Raw genomic sequence first — 23,924 nt, 5'->3', positions numbered from 1 at the left:
AGCATTCAATAAAAATGGTTATTAAATGAACAGAACCCAGGGCTAATGCCCTGAGGCTAATTCTTTTTGAATTGCTCTGAGGACTGGCTCATATCTCAGAAAAACTGATTTTGTTTGGCTTCAATTTCAAATTTCCTTCTATTGTTCTCTACTGTGGGGTTCAGATGTTTATGGGACAACAGGTTCCTGGATAGGATTTTGCATCAGGAATCCTCTGAGGCCGGCCCGGCTCTGTTGCTATTCTATTGGACTTACAAAGTGTGGCCACTTGGGGTCACTGCACCAACAAGGCAGAGACGGGAGGAGTGCAGCTTTCAAGGCATCCCCACAGAGTGGCTAAAAGGCTTCCGAAAGGGTTAGTTTATTAGAGCCAATGTATAAAGACTACCTGTACTTTAATATTTTGATACAGTCCCACAATTATGTAATTAGGTCTCTTAAACTATTTAAGAAATATCTGAATGATATTAGCAAAGTCTTCAGAAGATGAGCAGGAAGTCAGCTGCAGGATTTCCAGGAGTAGGGAAGGGAATCTTTGTAAAGTTTTACCCTACCTCACGAAACATGCGTTTACAACATTAAGCTTAATGTCAGAAGTATCTGCTTGTGGGTCCTTTATTTAAAAGCTATCAACTGGGCTGGGCAGTAAACAATACAGACAACGTCCCTGTGCCTGGAAGAGGAGACAGACTCAGTGATTTGTTTGCCACCACAGTATGCATGTGCCTCAAAGGATAAGCACTACCTCCAAAGACAATCGAGAGGCGCTTCACGGAGAAGCAAGAACTGGAAGCCTCATCAAAGTGGATCAGGAACCAAGAATATAACCCGAAGACATGGTTTCATTTCCCTCCTCCACATCAGGAAACAAATTTCAGGCAGTTTCCACTAACTGAGCATTCAGAAAAAATGAGGTTCAGGTTCAGAGAACCCTGGTACAAAGTTAGCATATTTTTTAATGATTAAAAAAACATTTATGTGTCCCGTTTTATTTTTATTTTATCAAGGGAAGCTAAATTCTGGGCTTCCTGGATTAATAATAAATGCCTGATAATCCTAGCCTACAACGCTACTGTTGATTGAGCTCTGGGCTAAACAATATACATGTATTACTTCCTTTAATCACCACACAACTTGGTGAGCTAGCAACTATTATTGTCCCTAATTCACACTTGAAGAAACTGAGGCTTAGACAAGTTAAGTAACTCTCCCAAGACCCAACATCTAGTTAAAGATGAGTTGGAATTTGACCCCAAGTTGTTAAATGCCAGAGCTGAGCAGCTGCATTCTATGGCTGCCTTCTGAAAGAGGGGCTTTCCCAAGATTGGTTATTAGTCTGAAGACAAGTGGCTCAAAGTATAAGTCGTTAATGACTAAGACTTTATTTACAGGTTAAATCCTTACGTTGCTGGTTAGTTTCATACTGAACACAAAATGGCTCCTGCCCTGCCAGTCTTTCTGGTATATCTTTCCCTTCCCAGGAGCCCTGAAGAGAGATCTTGGGGGAATCTCTGTAAGTCAATATCTACTGCAATATAACAACATGGATATACAATCTGCCTGTATGTGCCCTACTACGCTCCAACCTCCTCAGGTCAGACTGATGAATTCCTTTATCCCTTGAGTAAAACAACATTGGAACATTCTTGGCTGGCTTTTACTAATGGGAAAACAGGAGCTGGTTAATAGGTCCATCTTCTCCAGCTCACTGCTGTGTGGTCTTGGACTTAATCTCTGTAAGTCTGTTTCTTCAGATTAGATTGGAGATAGTAAAAGTACCCCATAGGAATTATTATTATTATTTTTTTAAAACATGAAATGGTTTTATTTGTCACTATGAAAAATCTGAATTTTAAACAGATTGTTGGACTGGGGACTCATATTGGTTATCTCATTCAACTTTAGCACCTGTCTCATCCCCAGTAGGTTTTCCAGAACTGCTACCTTCACCATAAAGCTCCATGAGTCTTCCCAATTCAAATTTGGGTTTCTTCAGCATTTTGACTTTTCTAAAAAAGATATCATGGAGTGGATAAATAGATGGGAAGTCTTTTCTATGTCTTTTCCAATGCTATCTGGAATCAAGTTATTGACCACTTCTTTCAAGTCAGTTGTCTGCATCTCTCGGGTCATGATTGCCATTACCTTCTTCCAGATTTGGCAGACCTGTTGATGCTGAGCATAAGAGGTCTTCCAAATCTGCTTGTTGCATTGTTTAGTAAAACCAACACAAAATAGATGAAGCAAATAACCATCGGCAGTCTTGACATCAACATGCGCTTCCATCATGGTCTGCCATTTTTTGACCATGGAGCACATTTTGTCACAGGTAAGATCCATACCATGGAAATTAGTCAGGCAGTTTTTGCCCTGAACGTCCTTAGTAATTAGCTTTTTTAAAAAAAACACAGCGCTTGACACCATCAGATGTGATTTGGGTTCCTTGAGTTCTTGTTTTCCCAATATTTCTTATATTGAACATAGTTGGTGCTTTCACGTCATACCAATCTTTTTAAGAAAATGGTTCAACCAATTTCTTCTTGGCTCCTTTCTTGCTGCCTTTTGTAAGGCACTTGTTCTTGTGCTTCTCAGAGCCAAAAGCCCAAAGGATTTAAATTAGATCTTAGTAAAATGAGTACTAACTTAATTACCAATTAAGTTGCTGATTAAATTAGTAAAGATTAAATTAGATAATATAAAGGGCTTAGCAAATAGTGCTCAATAAATAACTATTACGGGTTTTATTTTGGCCTATTGCTAAAATTCTTCATTTTAGAGCATTTAGAAATATATCACTTTAGAAAAGCCTTTTTGGGGGCACATTTATGTTTTTGTAATATCTATGCCCATAACTAAAATTTACATAATTATTTAGGGCATTTAGCTTTAGCAAAAATCTTCAAGTACTAATGAAACTGTCAGAAGTCACAAAGGGAACCAGCAAAAGCTGTTTCAGAAGGAGAAGTGGTATATGAACTTCCTCCCATCTTGACTTGAATTGCAGGGAAAATACTGCAGCTTATGTTGAGGTAATCTCTATGGGTAGATGTTGAAATAGGCCAGAAGTGAGGAGTGCCTAAGCAGATGCAATGTTTTTAAGATTGAAGCCATGAGCCAATGAATGTGGGTGGTCTCTAGAAACTGGAAAAGGTGAGGAAATGAATTCTTCCTTAGGGTCTCTGGAAAGGTACACAGCTGTGATGACACCTGGATTTTAACTCAGTGAGATTCATGTCAGACTTCTAATCTACAGAACTGGTAAGATAATAAATTTGAGTTGTTTTAAGCTATTACGTTTGTGGTAATTTGTTATAGCAGCAACAGAAAACTAATACAACATGGGACAATAATATAGAAGTATACACTACCTCACAGTCATTTATAGATGGGGAAGCTGAAATATAAAGGGATTAGGTTCTTGCCCAACGTCACCCAGCTGGGCAGTAAAGGAGCCAGGAATTAAATTGAGGATGCCTTCAGAGCTCATGCTTTTAACTATTATACGACTTCCCAGGATTTTTGTGGGGAGAAGGATGGAAATAGGCTTCTAGAAAAACTTACTGAAGGGGGTGATTTACACAGCTGGATAATAAAGAGCTTGGTTGACTCAAAGGGAAGTTCAGAGCCCTGGATTAATGGAGACCAGAAAATAGTTGTCCTTCAGGGCTAGGTTTGCACTCCCTTCCTGATTAATCTTCCTGAGTCATTACTTTGATCGTGACAAACTGGTTTACTCAGAGTTCCACAAACATGTCATTGAACAGGACTCTTCTACACTAGTACCTTTGTTCAAGCTACCCCTGCCTCTTTTTCCCCATCTCTCTGATGTTCTCTACTCCGAGGAGCCTCCACCCTCCGCCCATCCCAGCTGCAGCACCTTGGGGGCACTGTGGCATGAAATCACATACTGCCCTGGGCCTCTCTTGCATGTTTGCCACTAAGTGTCATAGTTCTTCGTCATTTAATTTTTCTGGCGCTTATAATTTATTTTCAAGTTGACTGACCCTCTGCGAACTTCCGGAGGGCAGGGACGTGCCCACATTCCACCCACATTGGTCAGCTGGGATTTTCTTGGTTCATTCCTAAAATAAATTGTATACTCCCACACACAATTTTGCTTTTCTTGAGTGCACGTTTTCCCTTTCTCTGACTTTTCACCACCCAGAGTACATCAGGCTTCCTTGTGAAACGATCCCGCAGCTTTAATTACAGAATGAGGGTTATTTGGCTGTCCACCTCCGTCATTACTGAGGTATCCCCAGCACGTAACAGAGGGTCTGGCACACAGAAAACAACGTATGTTAAAGCCAGGCTTAGTCAAACGACAGCAACTGTGGGCACCAGCCGGGCACAACGGGAGGCGACGCGTCTCCAACCCTCGCTGTACTAGGCAGCACCTTGGTCTTTGGCAGGTGCCAGCGCCAGGACCCGGGCCGGCTGGCACCGCCTCTCCGCGCTCCGCTCGCCCCCGCCCCCGCCCTTCTCCCCGCCCCGCTCTTCTCCCCGCCCACTCGCGCTCGCGCCGCGTGCCGCTCGCTCCCGCTGTCCGCGCGCTGCTCGCTCCCGCTTTCTGCGCGGCGCCGCGCCTCGCCGGCTCCTTAGCTACCAGCCAAGATGGCGGAGAGCAGCGAGGGTCCGGGCACTGTCCCGGAGCACGAGCGGATCTTGCAGGAGATCGAGAGCACCGACACCGCCTGCGTGGGGCCCACCCTCCGGTAAAGCCTTCATCCCCCCAGGACCTCGAACTGGCTCCGCCGGCCCGTCGTCGGGAGCCGGGCGGGGCGGCCTGACAGGTGGTGCGCGCGGAGGAGGGCGGGGGCGGTCCGGGGCGGAGGTCTGGGACCCCGGCCGGGCTGGGGCGGGGCAGAACCGGCAGCTGCACCTGTCTGCACCGCCCGCCTCGGCCGTGGGAGCTGTCACCTCGCAGCCGGTGGGTGTGGCTACCGCGGTGCCTCTGACCCCCGGAGCCGCCGCGCCGCCCTGCGATTGCCGCCTGGCCTCGGGCCTGCCGGGCTCCCTGATCGCGGCGGGACTGAGGGCGCTGGGCTGCAGGAGTGCGGGGAGCGAAGGTTAACTGCTGACAGCCAGCGTGACTGATATGCGGAGGCGCGCGCAGGTGGAAACCCTGGCGCGCTGGGCTGTCGCGGGCGTGGGAGAATTGAAATTGAGCGGGAGACGCCTGCACCATCATCCCGCCGCGCGGTCGGAGTGGGCGAGGAGGGAGCGTAGGCTGGAGGGGAGGAGCTGGTGCTCTGGAAAGCGCTGATGTGACAGTGCGCTCACCCGGCAAGCAGGGGAAACTTTTACTTATTTACGAAGGTTTCATTAATTTTGCATTAATTTCCCCGTTTATTTAAAAAAGGATCTCCACCCTTTAAAAGCAGTGCTAGATAATGAATATTCCAGACTGCATACCTGCTGACCTAATGGTAGAGTAGTAGCGGGAGACTGTACTGATCTATTAGATTACGTTCGGCACTCGCTTCGATAAGTTCCTTTTAAAATGTAAGGCTTCGTCTTTCGCAGCCATGATAATGGAATTATAATCCACTTAAATCAGGGAATTTAAGACTGATTGTGCTTTATCATTGTTATTTTCTTCAGGATATGCTTTCTAGAAATGAAGCGCTCTGTATTTTGTGGACCTGTGGATGTAAATAATACAAAGTGAAACCAGGTCAAATGTAAATCAACCTTGCCTAGAATCCGGAGACTTGGGTTTTGCCCTACTCTTACCACTGATGAAGTGTGCAGTCATGGGCAAAAATCATTTAACCTCTTTGGACCTGGATTTCCTTAGGCGTAGACTGGCTAGGAGTGGGTGTTTAGATGCCCAGAATGCTCAGGACGTTTGGGACCTTCCCTGTTTGTTCACTGTTGTATCCCTAACTCCAAGTATATGGTAAGCACCTGATAAACTTTTGTAACATGATGTTCTTGCCATGGTAAGATAAGCATGATGAATGCATTTCCTTAATTTTCCAGCATAATTATTTCTTTTCATCCAACTATACTTTTGGTAATGAAAGTAGAAATCATAGATTAAAAGAAAGCTTTGTTTTCTTCATTGCATGGTGAAACTGAAAAAATACAGTATGTAGTATACTTATCATAACAGTCTGTTTTTGAAAGCAGTATTGGTTATGAAGGAAATGCTTCATCTTGGGAAAATGTGCCAGGCAGTATCCTTGAAAATAGATGAAATAACTTAGAATAAAATATTTAAATATATTGAGAGACTTTTTTTTTTGTTGAGAGACTTTTGTGACACAAATAGAATACATGTATTTACGGTGTTAACATTCTGTTCTGTTTTGCTGGACAATTGTGTCACCTGCTCACTTTGTTGAAACCCATGCTCTTCTTTGACTAACTCCAATGACTCATACTTATTCTATATATAAACTTGCCATTTCTCATTTACAAGCAGATTCTTTCCACACACATAGCACTTGTTAGCAAGCAAGTTCTTTCTCTAGAACAGGGTGTATTTTTCCCCTAGGTTTCACTGAGTGAAGTGCTAATATTAAATTCTAACAAATTTTTTATTGTGAAATGTTTTTAAATGAAACACCATGAACCCATCGTCTATTTTCAATTCATCTTGGGGCCAGTCTCATTTGATCTTTTTCCCTATTCATTCTCGCTCACCCTGGATTACTTTGAAGCAAATGCCAGACATCAATTCATCCATAAATATTTCAGTATTAAGATTAATTTTTGTTATTTCCCCAATTATCTTTTAGCTGGCCTGTAGGCTTATGTTGTTGTTATTATTATTAATTTTCTCAGTGGCAGAGTTTTTTAGCCTGACCTTTTCCTGATTCACTGTTTATCAGATCTGGCTTCCAGGGAAAATCAAGTGATTACATGAGAAGCATGTATGTACTCTTCACAGTGCCTGACATATAATATGGTTCTTTGACAACAATGGAGCTAAATTAGAAATCAATAATAGAAAACTCTGGAGAATTCCCAAATATTTGGACACTGAATAATACATAACTAAGTAACCCACCGATGAAAGAAGAAATTAAAAGAGAGATTAGAAAGTATTTTGAGCTCAATAAAATAAAAATAACATATCAGAATTTGTAGGATACAGCTAAAGCAATACTTAGAAATTTATAGCACTAAATACTTCTACTGGAAAAGAATGGTTTCAAGTCAATGGCCTCACCTTCTAACTTAAGAAAGTAGAAAAATAAGAGCAAATGAAATCCAAGAAAGCCAAATAAAGGAGATGATATATATCAGAGTGGAACTCAATGAAATAGAAAATAGAAAAACAATTGAGAAAATCATTGAAACCAAAAGCTGGATTTTTGAGATTAGTAAAACAGATAAACCTCTAGGGAAAAAGAGGGAAAAGATACCAATTATCAGGAATTACCAATTCTCGAAATGAATACCAGGAATGAGAGAGGTAACATCATTACAGATTTTACAGATACTAAAAAAGGTAATAACAGAATATTATGAAGAACTTCATGCCAGTTAATTTGGCAGTTTAGAAAAAAATGGACAAATTACCTGAAAGATACAAACTGTCACAGCTCACTTAAGAAGAAACAGATAACTAAGTATATTTATATTAATTAAAGAAGTTGAATTTGCTGTGTAAAACCTTCATCAAAAGGAGACTCTGGGCTCAGATGTATTTACTGGTGAATTTTGCAGCATTTAAGGAAATATTGGTACCGATTCTATAAAAATTCTTAGAAGAGGGAATATTTCTCAACTCATTTTTAGGTCAACATTAACCTGATACCAAAACTAAACAAAGACACTTCTAGAAAAGGCAACTATAGACCAATATTACAGACACAGATGAAAATACTTTAAACAAAATTGTAGCAAATTAAATCCAACAGCATATAAAAAGAATAATGCATCATGATCAAATGGGATTGTTTCAAGAAATCATGTCGACTTAACATTTGAAAAAAATCAATGTAATTCACCGTATTAAACTAAAAAAGAAAAATTGTACAATCATCTTAATAAATGCAGAGAACACATCCACAAATCCAACATTTCTGATTAAAAACCCTCAGGAACTAGGAATGGAACATCCTCAGCCTGAAAAAGGGCATCTATGAAAAACCTACAGCCAACATTGTACTTAATGGTGAAGGAATGAATGCTTTCCTCCTAACGTCGAGAAGAAAGCGTGGATGTTCATTTGCACCGTTTCTATTCAGCACTCTACTGGAGGTCCTTGCCAGAATAATAAGACAAGAAAAAAGGTAGATTAGACAACTGTATTTGCAGACAGTGTGATCATTTATAGAGAAAAATCGTATGCAATCTGTAGAAAAGCTACTAGAACTTATAAGTGAGTTTAGCAAGGATGTAGAATACCATGGCCATATCAACGTGCGTAAACCAGTTGTGTTTCTATATGCTAGCAAGGGACAATCACATTGAAATAAAAAAACTGATGTAATAAACAATATGAAATAAAAATAAATCTAATAAAAGATGTGAAAGACTTGTATATGAAAACTGCAAAAACACTGCTGATAGAAATTAAAGAGGACCTAAATGAATGCACACATATGTTGTATTTATGGATTAAGATGTCAGTTTTCCCCAAATTGGTCTTCAGATTCAAGGCTATCCCAGTAAAACTCTCAGGAGAAGTTTTTGTTTTTTTGTGTGTGTATAGAAGTTGACAAACTGATGCTAAAGTTCATAAGGAAATGCAAAGGAATGGACTAGCCAAAGTAACTTGAAAAATATGAACATTTGGAAGACTTATACTACCTTGTTTAATGATTTATTATAAAGCTACAATTATCAAGACAGTGTGGTACTAGCATCAAGATAGATCAGTGAAACTGATTAGAAATGCCATAAATGGACTCATTCACACATGGTCAATTAATTTTTGACAAAGATGCAAAGGTAATTCATTAGAAAAAGATAGTCTTTTAAAATAATGGTGGTGGAACAATTGGATATCCATATGCAAAATAATGAACTTTGCACCATATTTAAAAATTAACCCAAAGTGCATTTTAAAGGTAAAATGAAAAACTATAAAACTCCTAGAAACCATAGGAGAAAATCTACATGACTTTGGACTGGGCAAAGATTTCTTAGATATTATTCTAAAAGCATAATACATAAAAGAAAAAATTGATAAGTTGGATTTTATCAAAATTGAGGACATCTGGTCTTCAAAGAGACTATTTAAGGGAATGAAGAGACAAGCCACAGATGGGGAGAAAATATTTGCAAATTACATACCTGATTTAAAAAAAAAAGTGTCCAGAATGTATAAAAAAGTCTTTAAGACTGAATAATAAGAAAACAGACAACCCAATTAAAAACAGGTAATTGATTTGAACGGATACTTCACAAAAGAAGGTACACAGAGGTCAAATAAGCATATAAGAAAATGCTTAATATCATTAGTTTTTAGAAAAGTGCAAATTAAAACTGCATTATTACAGTACAACATGACAACATCGGAATGTCTAAAATTAAAAAAAGACGGACTATGCCATGTATTGGTGAGGTTGTGGTACAATTGGCACTCATACACTGCTAGGGGAATTTCATAGATGCCATTTATCAGGTTGAAGAAGTTCCCTTCTCTTCCTAGTTTGTTGAATGTTTTTATTATGAAGTAGTATCGAATTTTGTCACATCCTTTTTCTGCAGCTATTAAAATGATCATGTGGTTTTTATGCCTTATTGTATTGATATAGTTTATTACATTAATTTTCAGATGTAAACCAACCTTGCATTTGTGGGATAAATCATAGTGCATAATCCTTTTACATGAGGTCTGACAATTAAGTTTGCGAATTTGTTGCACTGATATTGCTAACCTTTTTTTGATATCAGAGGGATTATTCATTATTAATTTGTACCAACTGGACAATCAACCAATTTTACTACTTGGAAGTGCTGGAAATGCTGAGTGAAAAAGTTAGATAACCTGAACTTTTCGCCAATAATTCATGGCTGTTGCATCACGACAGTGGACTAGCTCACACAGCACTGTCTGTGAGGGAGTTTTTAGCCAGTAAACAAATAACTATATTGGAACACCCTCCCTACTCACCTGATTTGGCTCCAGTGACTTCTTTCTTTATCCGAAGATAAAGGAAATATTGAAAGGAAGACATTTTGATGACATTCAGGACATCAAGGGTAATACAACGACAGCTCTGATGGCCATTCCAGAAAAAGAGTTCCATAGTTGCTTTGAAGGGTGGACTAGGCGCTAGCGTTGGTGCATAGCTTCCCAAGGGGAGTACTTTGAAGGTGACCATAGTGATATTCAGCAATGAGGTATGTAGCACTTTTTCTAGGATGCGTTTGCAAACTTAATTGTCCGACTTTGTATGTTGCTGGATTCTGTTTGCTAGTATTTTGTTTAGGATTTTTGCGTGTATATTCACAAGAGGTATTGTTCTGTTATTTTCTGGTGATGTCTGATTTTGGTATGAGAATAATACTTCATAAAATGTGTTGCTAGTATTTTGTTCAGGGTTAGAGTTCTCTGAATTGAGATGATCTGTGTTTTCCCCCCTTTGTTCTACTCATATGTATTACATTGATTTTTTTTTTTTTATAATGTTGACTCACTCTGGCATTCCTGGAGTAAATCACATTTGATCATGGTGTACAATCCTTTTAATATGTTGTTGAATTAGGTTTGCTAGTGTTTTGTTGAGTATTTTTATGCCTATATTCATTCATAAGAGGTATTGGTATGTAGTTTTCTGTTTTTGTGATGTCGTTATCTGGCTTTGGTATCAGAGTAATGCTAGCCTCATAGAATGAGTTAGGGAGTGTCTGTCCTCTTCCACTTTTTGGAAGAGTTCGTGAAGGATTAGTTTTAATTCTTCTTTAAATACTTGGTAGAATTTGTCAGTGAAGCCACTTAGCTTTTCTTTATTGGGAGTTTTTTGATTCCTGATTCAATCTCTTATTATAAGTACGTTTAGATTTTCTAGTCTTCTTGCGTCAGTTTTGGTGGTTTGTGTCTGTCTCGAAACATGTCCATTTCTTCTAGGTTGTCTAAGTTATTGGTATACAGTTCATAGCATTCCCTTAGAACCCTTTTTATTTCTGTGAGATCAGATCAGTTGTAGTGACTTCACTCTTGATTTTACTTAATTTCAGTCTTTTTTTCTTGGTCAGTCTAGTTAAAGGCCTGTGAATTTTGTTGATTTTTTATTTTTGTGTGTGTTTTTTTTTTTTAAAGAGCCAACTCTTGGTTGTATTGATTTTTCTCTATCGTTTCTTATTATCTATTTCATTTATGTCTAAATTTTATTTCCTTTCTTCTGCTTGGTTGGGTTAGTATGCTCTCTCCTTTTTGTTAGTGTCTTATGATGGAAGATTAGGCTATTGATTTGAGATTTTTCCGTATCTTAAAATATAGGCTTTGGCAGCTATGAATTTCCCTCTAAGCACTGTTTTACTTTTGTCCCATAGGTTTTGATACTGTTTTCATTTTCATTCACCTCAAAGTAATTTTAAAATTTCCTTTGTGATTTCTTCTTTGATTCATTGGCTATTTAGAAGTGTATTGTTTAATTTCCACATATTTGTGAATTTCCAAATGTCCTTCTGTTATTAATTTGTAATTTCATTGCTTTGTGGTCAGAGATCATATTTTGTATGATTTCAGTCCTTTTAAATTTATTGAAGATTGTTTCACAATTTTACATATGGTCTATCCTGGAGAATGTGTCATGTGCACTTGAGAATAATGTATATCCTACTATTGTTGGGTAGCTCTATTCTGTTTCTCTTTTTTGTACTATTACTGTTATCCATCTTACATCTGTATATGTTACAAACCCAACAATATATTGTTATAATTGGAAGCTGAGAGAAGAAAGGAGAGCAAGTAGTATTTACAGAGTTTGTTGTATTAACCTTAATTATCATTTCTGATTCTCTTCATTTGTTGCTGAATTTTCAGTTATCATTTTGTGTCATTTTCTTATTCCAGTACAACTTCGCACCCACACACCTCTGTGCACTTATTGTCAAATATATTTCTGTATATTTTGCCCACCAATAGAATTATGTATGTGTTGCTTTATGTAATTGCCTTTTAAATCAGTTAAGAAAAGAAAGATGCATTTATATTGTTTTATAATTACATAGTTACTGTTACTGGTAAGTGTGTGTGTGTGTGTGGGGGGGGGTATGTGTGTATTATATTGCTACTTGGGCTTACTTTTTTGATCTTGAAGAACTTTTATTAGTAGTTTTCATAATGATGGTCTGCTAGTAACTCATTCTCTCAGTTTCTGTTTATCTGGGAGTACCTTTATTTCACCTTCATTTTGAAAGATAGTTTTGATGGATATAATAAGACATTTGGTTGACAGTTTTTTCTTTTAGCACTTCGGATATGCCATCCCACTGTCTTTTGGCTTCTATTGTTTCTGGTGAGAAGTCAGCTGTTAATCTTATTGGCATTCCCTTGTATGTGATAAGTGATTTTTCTTTTGCTGCTTTTAAGATTTTTCTTCTGTCTTTCATTATTTTTTTCTATGATGTGCGTGGGTATGGATCTCTCTGTTTATCCTTCTTAGAGTCTTAGACGTTTAGATTAATGTTTTTCATCAAACTTGGGAAATTTTAGTCATTATTTCTTCAAATGTTCTCTCTGCTCCTTTCTCTTCTTTACTTTGGTACTCCCATCATGTGTATGTTGGTGTGCTTAATGGTGTCCACATTTCTCTGAGGCTCTGTTCATTTTCTTTATTCTTTTTTTTATTTTAAAAATTTTTTTAGTTTCAGGTGCACAAGATAAAGTAATACTTAGACGTTTATCATTTATGTCCCTCACACTGTGTGAACCCCCCGCCCCCCATCCACTATCCCTCTGACATCGCACAGAACCATTACATTTCCACTGTCTCTATTCCTAATGCTGTACTCCGCTTCTTGTAAGTATATACATATACATATATATATATATATATATATATATATATATATAAAATTATAGTTGGCATTCATTATTGTTCAGCTTCAGGTGTACATTGCAGTGATCAGGCATCTACATCATCCCTGAGGTGGTCTCCCAAATGGGACAAGTGTCCATCAGATACCCTACAAAATCTTTATAGCATTATTGATTACATCCCTCAAATTAATTTTCAAAACCCCACGGCCATCTTGTGGTTACTGACTGTTTCCTTTTCTTTATTCTTATTTCTCTCTGTTCTTTGGGTTGTATAATTTCTGTTAGTCTGTCTTCCAGTTGTCTTTCTTCTGACAATTCACATCCACTCTTGAGATCTTCTGATGACTTTTTAAAAATTTCTGTTATTGACTTTTCAACTCCAGAATTTACATGTGGTTCTTATTTATAATTTCTATTTCTTTATCAACATTTTATTTTCTATTTAAGGTCTATTTTATTAGACATTGCTATTATACCTTCCTTTACTTCTTTAAGTTTGGTTCTCTTTGGTATTATGAACATGGTACTTTGAAATCTTTGTAAGATCCAACATCTGGGCTCTTTCATGGGCCAGAAACATGGGCTGTTTCTTTTCCTGTGTATAAGTCACAATCTCCTGTTTCTTTTCTTATCTCATACTTTGTTGTTGTTGAAAATTACAAATTTTAGATTATCTGTTATAGTAATTCTTGGTACTGATTCCCACCACCCCACCACCTTCTGGGGCTTGCTATTACGTTGTTTGTGTTTGTTTGTTTAGTGGCTTGGATGGACTAAATTAGTTAAGTGTATTTCCTTCACAGTGTGAAACCTCTGCTGTTGCTTCAGAGGGTGCAATCTTGGCACGTACAGAGTCACTCTGGAAGGATAGTGTGTTTAGCAGAGTTCTCTTTGAGGGTCTCTTTCTTTGACGTCTCTATTAAGCTGTCTGCCTCTGTTGGTATCACACTCAGCTGTTAGACACCAGTAATTACCAGCTGGTTGCTTCATTGTTTCAGTAATATCCTGGGGCATAAATTGTTTCACAGTCTGGTCTGGTTAAACTTTGTCTTCTTTGCAGTGGTAGGTGTGTGTGTGTATGTGTTTGTGTTTATGCAAGTAGTTTGTTGAGGGAATACTTTAGATGAAACCTGTAGGAGTGAGGGAAACAGGATAGGGAAGAGGAGATCAGCAAAACTGGATTCAGCTAAAGTCTAGCCTCAGCCTGATCCCAGAGGGAGCTCTGGAGCTTGAATGACATCACAGAGTTGTTACACCTTAAGGCAAAGGGGCTGTGCTTTTACCCTTACCTCCAACAATCTCTCATTTGCTATAGGCTGCCCCCAGAATATATATGTATTGGGGGGCATAACCTCCTAGGCATCACTGGGTGGAGTGTATCCTGCTTACAAGTCTCCTGAGAAGGGTGCAGCTTTAAGTTCTTTGCAGCTGGAAGAGGATAGTATCACCAGGTAACAGTGATCTATCGTATTTCCCCGAAAATAAGACCTAGCTGGACAATCAGCTCTAATGCATGTTTTGGAACAAAAGTTAATATAAGAGCTGGGTTTATTTTACTATAAGACCATATTATTTTTATATTATTTTTTGCTCCAAAAGATGCATTAGAGCTGATTGTCTGGCTAAATCTTATTTTCGGGGAAACACGGTACACATCCCAGCAGCTAGAAGACATCAAACTAGATCACGCTCAATTTTTGTTGAAGGAATAAATGACATAATTTTTTCATTTATTCGTTTCACATTTATTCCTGGCTTAATTACATTTCTAGTGGATTAAATCCCTAATCCTAAACTTGTGGTAAAAATTGTAAAATATACAGAACATAAAATTTACCATTTTAACAGTTTTTAAGTGTACAGTTCTGTATCATTAAGTAAGAACAGTCACATTATTCTGCAACCATCACCACATCCATCTCCAGAACTTTTTCATCTTCCCAAACTGAAGCTGTATTCATTAAACATGAACTTCCCGTTCTGTGTTCCTGTCAGTCCCTTGCAACTTCCATTCTGTCTCTTTGAGTACTTTAGATACCACATATAAGTGGAATCATAACATTTGACTTTCTGTGACTGGCTTATTTCACTTAGCATAATGTTCTTAAGGTTCATCCTGTTGTGAATAATGCTGCTCTGAACATGGTATATGAAGTCAATTAAATTTGCAAACTCATCCTAGAAAAAGTGCTACATACCTCATTGCTGAATATCACTATGGTCACCTTCGAAGTACTCCCCTTGGGAAGCTATGCACTGACGCCAGCGCCTAGTCCACCCTTTAGAGCAATTTTGGAACTCTTTTTATGGAATGGCCATCAGAGCTGTCGTCGTATTATCCTTGATGTCCTGAATATCATCAAAATGTCTTCCTTTCAATATTTCCTTCATCTTCCGGTAAAGAAAGAAGTCATTGGGGGCCAGATCAGGTGAGTAGGGAGGGTGTTCCAACACAGTTATCTGTTTACTGGCTAAGAACTTCCTCACAGACAATGCCGTGTGAGCTGGTGCATTGTCGTGATGCAAGAGCCATGAATTGTTGGCTAAAAGTTCAGGTTGTCTGTAACTTTTTCATGCAGCATTTTCAGCACTTCTAAGTAGTAAACTTGCTTAACTCTTTGTCCAGTTCATACAAATTCATAATGAATAATCCCTCTGATACCAAAAAAGGTTAGCAACTTCGTTCCAACAAGGTCACACACTTAATTGTCAGACCTGGTACAAATATGGTATGGTTTGAGTGCAGTGGTAGTTTTTCCTGCCGGTATCTAAGATTTGTTTTGACTTTGAGGGCTCTTCACCTTTTCTTTCCCCGCCCGGTTCTCTTTAGTAAACTAGCTGACCTGTGGTTTAGCTTGTTGCTTTCATGGAATTACCAGCCTCCTCTCAATTGCTTTTACTACTGAAAATCTCCATTGTTTTTCAGAGTACCCTTACGTTTCAACTCCCCCACACCCTGTTCTAAATAAAGTCAGTTTCTTTGGGGAGAGCTTTGCAGCTTCCTGTACTTGTCTCCTGCCTCACATTATGAGTATGATCTCTCAAACAGTGCGCCAGAGCCATGATCAGGAACAGTGGCCTGCTTCTCTTAAAGTGACACCCTTGCTTTAAGAGCAGGCCTCTGGGTGGAGCAGTAATCTCTGGTCTTGGTTTGCCACTCCCATTGTAGAGCCTCTACCCTATGAGTGAACTGATGCAGGGCAGTTGTAACCCCATTATTCCTGGTTGCTGCATTTGTGGTAGAGCCTTTGTCCTATGACACCCTTCGAGACTGAGTTGAGGAGGTGGTGCTAGATGGAAGAAGGAAGCCCACAATCTCTTGGCCACACTCACCTGGATTTTAGCTTCTGGATTTTAGCACAGGGCAATGGGAAGGGAGGATGAGAAATGCTGGATGCCTGCCCTTTCTTTGACTCTTGACTGAAACGTGGGAGGAGAGGAAATGGTGCCTTCTTAGCCACATTCACTCAGGATGGAGCTTCCATCATACTGGGCTGGGGGCTGTAGAGGAAGGGTGTGGGTTGTAGTTCAAGGGACACAAGCTTTTACTGTTCTTACTAAGTATTTAGTAGGTCGTCTTTGAGTAAATGTTTCTTTGTTAGTTGTGTGTTCTCGGGACAATTTCCAGAAACTTCAAATGGTGGTTTTTTAAAAATAACTTTTTACAAATTATGGGTATTTCACTAGGAAGCAGGTTTGTAAGTTATGGAAGCTTCTTTTTTAATAGAGATAAAATTCACAAAACAAGATAAGCCATTTTAAAGATACAATTCAGTGACATTTAATACATTCACAATGTTGTACCAACCTCTATTTAGTTCCAGAACATTTTCATCATTACAAAAGGAAAACCTATACTCATTAAGCAGTTATTCCGCATTCTCCCTCTTCTAGTTCCTGGCAGCCATTAATTTGCTCTCTGTCTCTATGGATTTACCTATTCTGAATATTTCATTAAATGGAAGCATATAGTATGTGAATTTATATGTCTGGCGTCTTTCACTTTAGCATGTTTCGGATTCATCTATGTTGTAGCATGTGTCAGTATTTCTTTTTTATGGCTGAATATTCCATTGTATAGGTATTCCACATTTTGTTTATCCCTTCATTAGTTGATAAACATTTGGTTTGTTTCTACTTTTAATTATATGAAATTGGATTTTTTAAATGTTTCTGAGTTAATTGTTCTAAGAAGAATTTTTTAAAAACCCCAGCTTATTTAAAATATTAGAAACTCAATTTTCTTGTTTCCTGGGAATTTTTACAAATATTCCATTTTGATAAATACTATTTTTTTTAACTAATAAGCCAGTCAGAACAGAGTTCTTTTAAGAGACTGTAAAACCTAAATTATTAATACCTTCTGGAGGTAAATTGTTTGATTTATCACGCATGGTGAGAGGTAAAAGCCTTTCTGAATTACAGAGACAGAGCTTTATAGCTTTCTTTCTGTAATTTCACCCACAGGTCAACAGACATGAGTTGTAAAGATTAAAATAAAACTCATCGGTCCAGATATCAAAGACCTGTTTTTGGAGGTTATGAAATTCTTAATCAATTTGAGCTCAAAATAAACAAATAGGCAAACAAAAAAGATAAATAAACTAATGTCTTTTATCTTTTACCCAAGAGATCTCTGTCATCCATGTAGAGGGATCACCAAATAAATGGTCAAATCATAAAACCAAATTCTTAGTCATTGCTACCACTTAGGGGTAATAACTTATTGGCCATACAGTAACTGAAAACCAAACCAAAACATAACAATCTGCAGAGAGGAAAAAAAACCCCAGAGAAACAGACCTTCAGTAAAGTTAAATGTGTATTGCCACTTGGGGTTTACTACTGGGAACCAAGAAAAGCTGAGCCTAAGCTTTAGTAGCCCATGAGGTACAATTCTCTGGCAATGCAGTTTCCTAGATTTGTCAGGTTAATCTGCTGGAATCGTGGTGAAACCTCCAAAACTATTAAAAGATAATTTTCAAAAAAGATAAAATCATGACGCTCATACAAATATCAAGGTAATGCATGCCAAAGATTTAATTTATTAATGAGGTAACCGGTAAGATGTTACAACTGTTTCAAAAGCAAAGGCAAAAAACAATATTGGCATTTGGGTAAATAGGCACATAACTGGTTAGTATCTCGAGGGCAATAATCAGTTGCATTCCACAGGCCAAAATGTTTTTGCATTTCTATAGACAAGAATAACTTAACAGCAGTTTTCTACAATTTATAGAGTTGTAAAATAGCCCCAAAACAGTGAAAGGTATCCATAATCTAGAAGGATGTGCTAGACGTGAAGACGAGAATAATCATTTTTGTCCATTTAAAAATCTTTCACAACTTTTCTTGTCATTAGTTGGAAACACTTTCTTTTTTTTTTTTACTTTATCGTTTACGATGCTTGTGCTTACCCTTGTTTTTGGCCATGGAAAAGTTTCTATTTTTATGAAAATGAAATTCACCAATCTTTTTCCTTTTTTTGTTTCTGGATTTTGAGTCACAGGACAGTTTTCCATGCTGCCTGGTTATAGGGGAATCCATCCACATTTTATTTTGATGCTTGTTTTGTTTTGTTTTTCACTTTTACATTTCTGTTCCTTTTTGAATTTTCCTGGGGTATGGTGCGATGAATGATTCCAGTTTTATCTTTTATTTATTTTTAAATATGGCAATCCATCTATCCTAACACTGATTAAAAAGTAGGTCTTTTTCACATTGATTTGAGATGCTGTCATTATCATTTACTGAATTTTCATATGTGGTAGGTCTGGTTTTTCTATTTTCATTGTCCATGTGTCTATTTATGTGTTATACCATGCTTTTAATTGTGGAGGCCTTATTGTTATAATACCTGGTAGGGTTACCCTCTCCTCGTTGCTCATCTTTTTCAGGTGTTTCCTGGTGACTCTTCCTTGTTTACTCTTCAAATGAACTTAATACACTTGTCTTGCTCTTGAAAACATTTCAAATATTTTATTGTATTGAATTAAATTTATAAATTAATTAGTGGGAACAGACATCTTGATGATGTTGAGTCTTCATATCCAAGAGCATGTCATGTCTTTCAGGAGAGTTAAAGTTTTCCATGAATAGATTTCAGAATTCCTTAAGATTTGGTGTATTTTTGTTGTTATTTTCATTGGATCTTTTCTTACATTATGTCTTCTAACTGGTTTTTGCTTATATTCATGAATGCTCATGATCTTTGTATGTTAATTTTTAACCTTCTACTTTGTTAAATTTTGTTATTGTTCGTAGCAATTTCCCCCCATTGATTTTTATGGGTTTTCCCGGAATGTAATTATATAATCTGTATTTAGAAATAATTTTACTTCTTCCTTTTCACTTCTTAAACTGTAGATTGCTTTGTCTAGTCTAACTTCATAGCCTAATTGCAACATAATAGTTGAGACAGTGTATATCGTTATCTTCTTCCTGACGTTAGCAGGAAAGCCTTTAGTGTTTCCTCATGAAGGAGAACTTTGGCTTTTGGGCTTAGGTATTTATATTTTATTATGCTGAAGAAATACCCATTAATACCTATTTTATCTAGTGTTTTTTAACATGAAAGACTACTGAATTTTGTCAAATGACTTTTCTGTATACAATTTTTCTTTGCCTGCTATGATCAAATTTATTAATGCATTTCCTATTATTGAAATAGTTCTGTATTTGTAGACTAAATCCCACTTGGTCGTGATGAATTGCTCTTTTAGTGTGCCGTTGGATTCTGTTTGCTAGTATGCTTTTAAAGATTTTATTGCATTGATATTCATAAGTGAGATTGGTCTGTAGATTTCTTTTTTGAAGCAGTTCTTTTTCAGGTCTTCAGATAAATGCTGTGCTTATTTTATTAAACAAAATTGGAAGTTTTCCTTTTCTACTTTTGGAATACTATAATTAGCATTGATGTTATCTGATATTTAAAGGTTTGTTAGAATTATCTTGTAAAATCAGTTGGGCCTGTGCTTTTTGTTGTTGTTGGTGGTGGGAGAATCTTTTAATTCCTTTTTCTTATTTATTCTGTGATAATTGGTCTGTTTTAGACTTTCTGTCTTTAGAGGGTCAATAAGTTGTATTTTTTTGAAAAATTACCATTTCTTCAAATTACTTGAGTACAGTTGTGTAAATGTAGTCTTATGTTATAATTTCTTATGTTTTGATGGTTTTATCCCCTTTGTCAGTTCTAATATGGGTATTGGGATTTCACTCATTTTTCCCCCTTGATTAGATTTGCTGCTGGTTTGTTGAATTTTTTTTTAATCTGTTTTTGAATTTATTTGTTCCACTGATTTTCGTTTTTTTAAGACATCCCTTTCTGTATTTATCTTTAATGATTTATTTCTTCTGATTTATTTTATTCCTTTCTAGCTCTTTGTATTTTGGACTCAATTCATTATTTTATTGATGTAATTATTTAATGCTATAAGTTTTTTCCTGATCATTGCTGTAGCTTTATCGCACATACTCTGTTTTCCGATTTGTATTTTAAAGAAATTCTGCTGTTTTATTTTTGTATTTTCCCTTTGATCCAACAGTTTTTAATGGGGTTTTATTTTTTGTTTTTTAATTTCTAAATGTGAAGGATTTTTTAATTTTTAAAATTTCGCTAATAATTTTAATTTTTATTACATTATAGCTAGGTAAATCTGTATTATTTCTATTTGGAATTCATAGAGGTTTCATTTGTGGCTTAATATATGGTTGGATTTCATGAGTGTTCCATGTATTCTTGAAAAGCATCTTCTTTTTTTATTAAGACTCAGATTTATTTATGTTCTCCCTCTCTCTCTTCTTACTAAGTTGGTTATATCTTCTAAGGCCTCATACTGGTTTTCACCTGTTCTTCCTTGGATTGAGAGAGGTGTGTTAAAGTCCCTTATTAATTGGTTTGTCTCCTTACATCTTTTGTAAAAAGTTCCTGTTTTATGAATGTTTGTTGCTAAAGTAATGATATATAAATAATTAATTTTCTGCTTTTTTTCCATGAAAAAACCGTGAATAGTGGTTTTTTGTTGTTTTTGCTATAGTTTTGCTGAGAAATCAGTTCTGAATTTCACCTTAACTGTAGATGAATACTCCTGTAAAGGACTTTGGTGGGATTTATAGATTATGTCTTAAGCTATTAGGCAAACTGCACATTAGATCTGCTGTAGACAGTTAATGTTTTTGATTAATTTTCTAAAATCTTTAGGAACCAGTCTACATTTGCATTCATTAATCTGCTTAATTGTTTACTTTTTTTGAGTTAAATTTTGTTTAGCAATTCAGCTTGTTATCCTAGAGGACAAATAAAATTTTTATGGGTTGGATGTTTCCATTTGTCATCTTTTGCATTTTAACAAGTAGCCCAAAGTTAACAGGAAGAGACATCCACTTGGTTAGGAGTGTAAAAACAGGAAGGAGGAAGTCTATTGCAAATCTGTGTTAGCTGATTATCAATTCAGGTTTCACCATAGAGGATGTCCATTAATGATCATGATTGTGCTATGTTGTTATCCAGAATTGCAGTGAGTGTTAATGTTAGTACTACAGAATATCAACCCTAGTTATAGGAAGTAATGTTAACTAACAAACTGCACTAGGCTCTTTCCTATGCATGGAAACAGGATACTATTAGTGAGAACAAGTCGCAGAAATTGCATATAGAGGAAAACAATGCAAGTAAAATCCCGCATCAGAAATGTAGGGAAAAACCATCTTTTCTCTTTTGGCTTTGCTTGATTTTGATGCTTTGATGGATTGTGTGATCCTTTAAGATATTGTACCCTTTTTTTTAAAAAAAAAAGAAAATTAGGATATGTGAACTCTATTATTTAAAAAATTGTTTGGCAGATTGTCTTCAATTGAATTAGAGGAAGCACCTGGGCATCATTTTATAAAACATTCTAAGAGCGCATGTGGCAAACTAGAAGAAATATTTCATGGGAAAATACACAGAAGGTGAATATTTTATAAACAAGAAATCTTTTTCAGTATTCTGTGATGAAAGAAATTGGATTCTCTGTTTATTCTTTTTTGTTCTCCTGGGTTTGCTAGAAACTCCCAGTTCCACTGCAGCTACAGGATACCTCCTTGGTATAAGATGCCCAACAGTGGTTATTTAGGACACTTACCTTATCCTGAATTCTTTACTTAGCTGTACAATATTGTCGACGCTTTGAAAAAAAAATTTAAAGTATTGTGGAAAAGCTAGATGACATTATGTTATTATTTTTTTTCTAGAGGCCTGTTTGACATGCTTTTCCTCAGGAGTTGGTTCACTTCAGCTATGCCTCTATACCTTTATTTCTGGACTATTTTGGGGTAGTACTTCCCAGCATTTTTTTGTCATGGCACAAACAAAGTCAGATTGAAGGCTGACATGACCATTACTGTGGTGTGCCTGTAGCCTATTCACTTGGGAAGATGTGCTGTAACGTGTGGGTCAGATGAGGGGGTTTGTGAACCCCGTATAATTGTAAGTAACGTGTGTGGGGGTTTGTGTGTGCACGTGTGTCTTAGTTAAGGATTGTTTTGTTTTGTTTTCGTTGTAGGTACCACTCCAATTTGAGTTAGCTTAAGGAAAAATGGGAAAAAAATAGTGGCAGGTTCCTGGGGTATCTCTCAGAATTCTTAGGGCAGTCATACTTCTCAGAAGACTGGAACAAAGACGTGGAAGACCATGTTTCTTTCTGTTTTCCTTCGTGTTTCCCTCTGTTGTCTTCATTCTTCCCTTAAGTCTGGTTTTCTCTACTTCTCTCTGCACTTGGTGAAAGATGATCAGCTACAGTTTCCATATGTCAGTCAGGCACATACAGCCGGGTATCTCTGAATTCCAGTTCAAAACTCCTGAGTGTATCTGATTGAATCAGGTGGGATCAATTGTCGGCCTCTGGTGCAGTGTACTGTGATTGGAAGAGGCTGTACTGCTCGTCCAACCTTGTGGTTGGTCAGCCATTCTCAGAAAGACTGTATTTACTACAGTTGTGTTTGTGTTTGTGCCCTTTTCTGGGGAGGAGATCCACAGCCTTTACCCAAACCACAGAGGACATTCTTGTCACTCTCCAGGCTCAAATGGAGATTAAAAATAACTGCTGTAAGAGGTGTAATAGAATTCCCACTACTTACAACCAATATCCTTCATACCGGTTAAGCTGTTGGTCACTTTCACAATGCCATGTTCCTTTCTGCCCGTGATTACCCGTGATTGAGTACCCTCTCCTTATTTCTCCACTTACTCAAATTTTACCTATCGTTGAATTCTCATCTTCGGTCCTATTTCCTCCATGAAATCTTTGCATCCTAGAACACTGCTGCATTCTACATGGACACACACATACGCTCTTATTTTCCTGAGTCTGAATTTTCATAGCATGGATTTTTTAAATGATACACAATGTAATTTGGTTGTGTGTGAATGTATGTCTTTGTATGTGTGTCTTATGTAAATGGCTTAAATGCAGGCTTAATGCAATTGTCCCTGAGGCCTCTAATTGTCATACATATCTAGACAGGTTCGACTATGTTACAAAGTATAGTACTGTGGTACAACAGACTCAGTATTCTTTTGAACTGAATTCATGAAAAATAAAAACCTTCATTATAGAAAACTTGTAAATTATAGGATAATAGAGAGGAGGAAAAAAATCACTTTTTTCCTACTACTCAAGAATAATCATAATCGACATTAATCCTAGTCTTTTCTTATATTAGAAACAACAAATATTATATATTTGTTGAATATTTATCAAAGTTATATTCAGCATATTAAATTTTTGGTATGTTGAATGTTGTTAAATATTTGTTAAATGAAGTTACAGTTGTATATAATTTTCATCCTGTTTTCTCTGTTTATTTGAACATTTTCTTGTTGCTCAGTTAGGTGGTTCTTTTTTGTGAAATTCTATGAACAGTGATATTAACTTTAAAACAATTTTTTTTCCAGGATTTTTGTTGCTGAAAGTAAAAGTAATTATGTAGATAA

The 23,924-nt window shown here is 37.0% G+C and overlaps 1 protein-coding gene and 1 pseudogene across 4 annotated transcripts in view; one reads left to right on the top strand and one right to left on the bottom strand.

Annotated features, from left to right (window-relative positions):
- The window catches only part of EXOC6 (exocyst complex component 6), a 166,361-nt gene that overhangs the window by 6,793 nt on the left and 135,644 nt on the right, over positions 1–23,924 (top strand). The window contains exon 1 of one of the 3 annotated variants that reach the window (XM_081074010.1): positions 4,384–4,715. The exons of 1 other annotated variant lie outside the window; for it this stretch is intronic. In XM_081074010.1, coding sequence (XP_080930136.1) covers positions 4,615–4,715 — 101 coding nt within the window. In that variant the 5' untranslated portion in view covers positions 4,384–4,614. Of the gene's footprint in view, positions 1–4,383; positions 4,716–4,984; positions 5,117–23,924 lie in introns of those variants that run through there. One more of the 3 variants, XM_081074012.1, reaches the window with a different exon arrangement.
- Positions 1,892–2,575, bottom strand: LOC308508289 (small ribosomal subunit protein eS1-like; annotated as a pseudogene). Its single transcript has one exon. The product of its transcript is annotated as a small ribosomal subunit protein eS1-like (transcript).

The sequence above is a fragment of the Rhinolophus hipposideros genome (genome assembly GCF_964194185.1).
Source record: "Rhinolophus hipposideros genome assembly, chromosome: 15".
Lineage (NCBI taxonomy): Eukaryota > Metazoa > Chordata > Mammalia > Chiroptera > Rhinolophidae > Rhinolophus > Rhinolophus hipposideros.
This window is presented reverse-complemented; position numbering and strand designations above follow the sequence as displayed.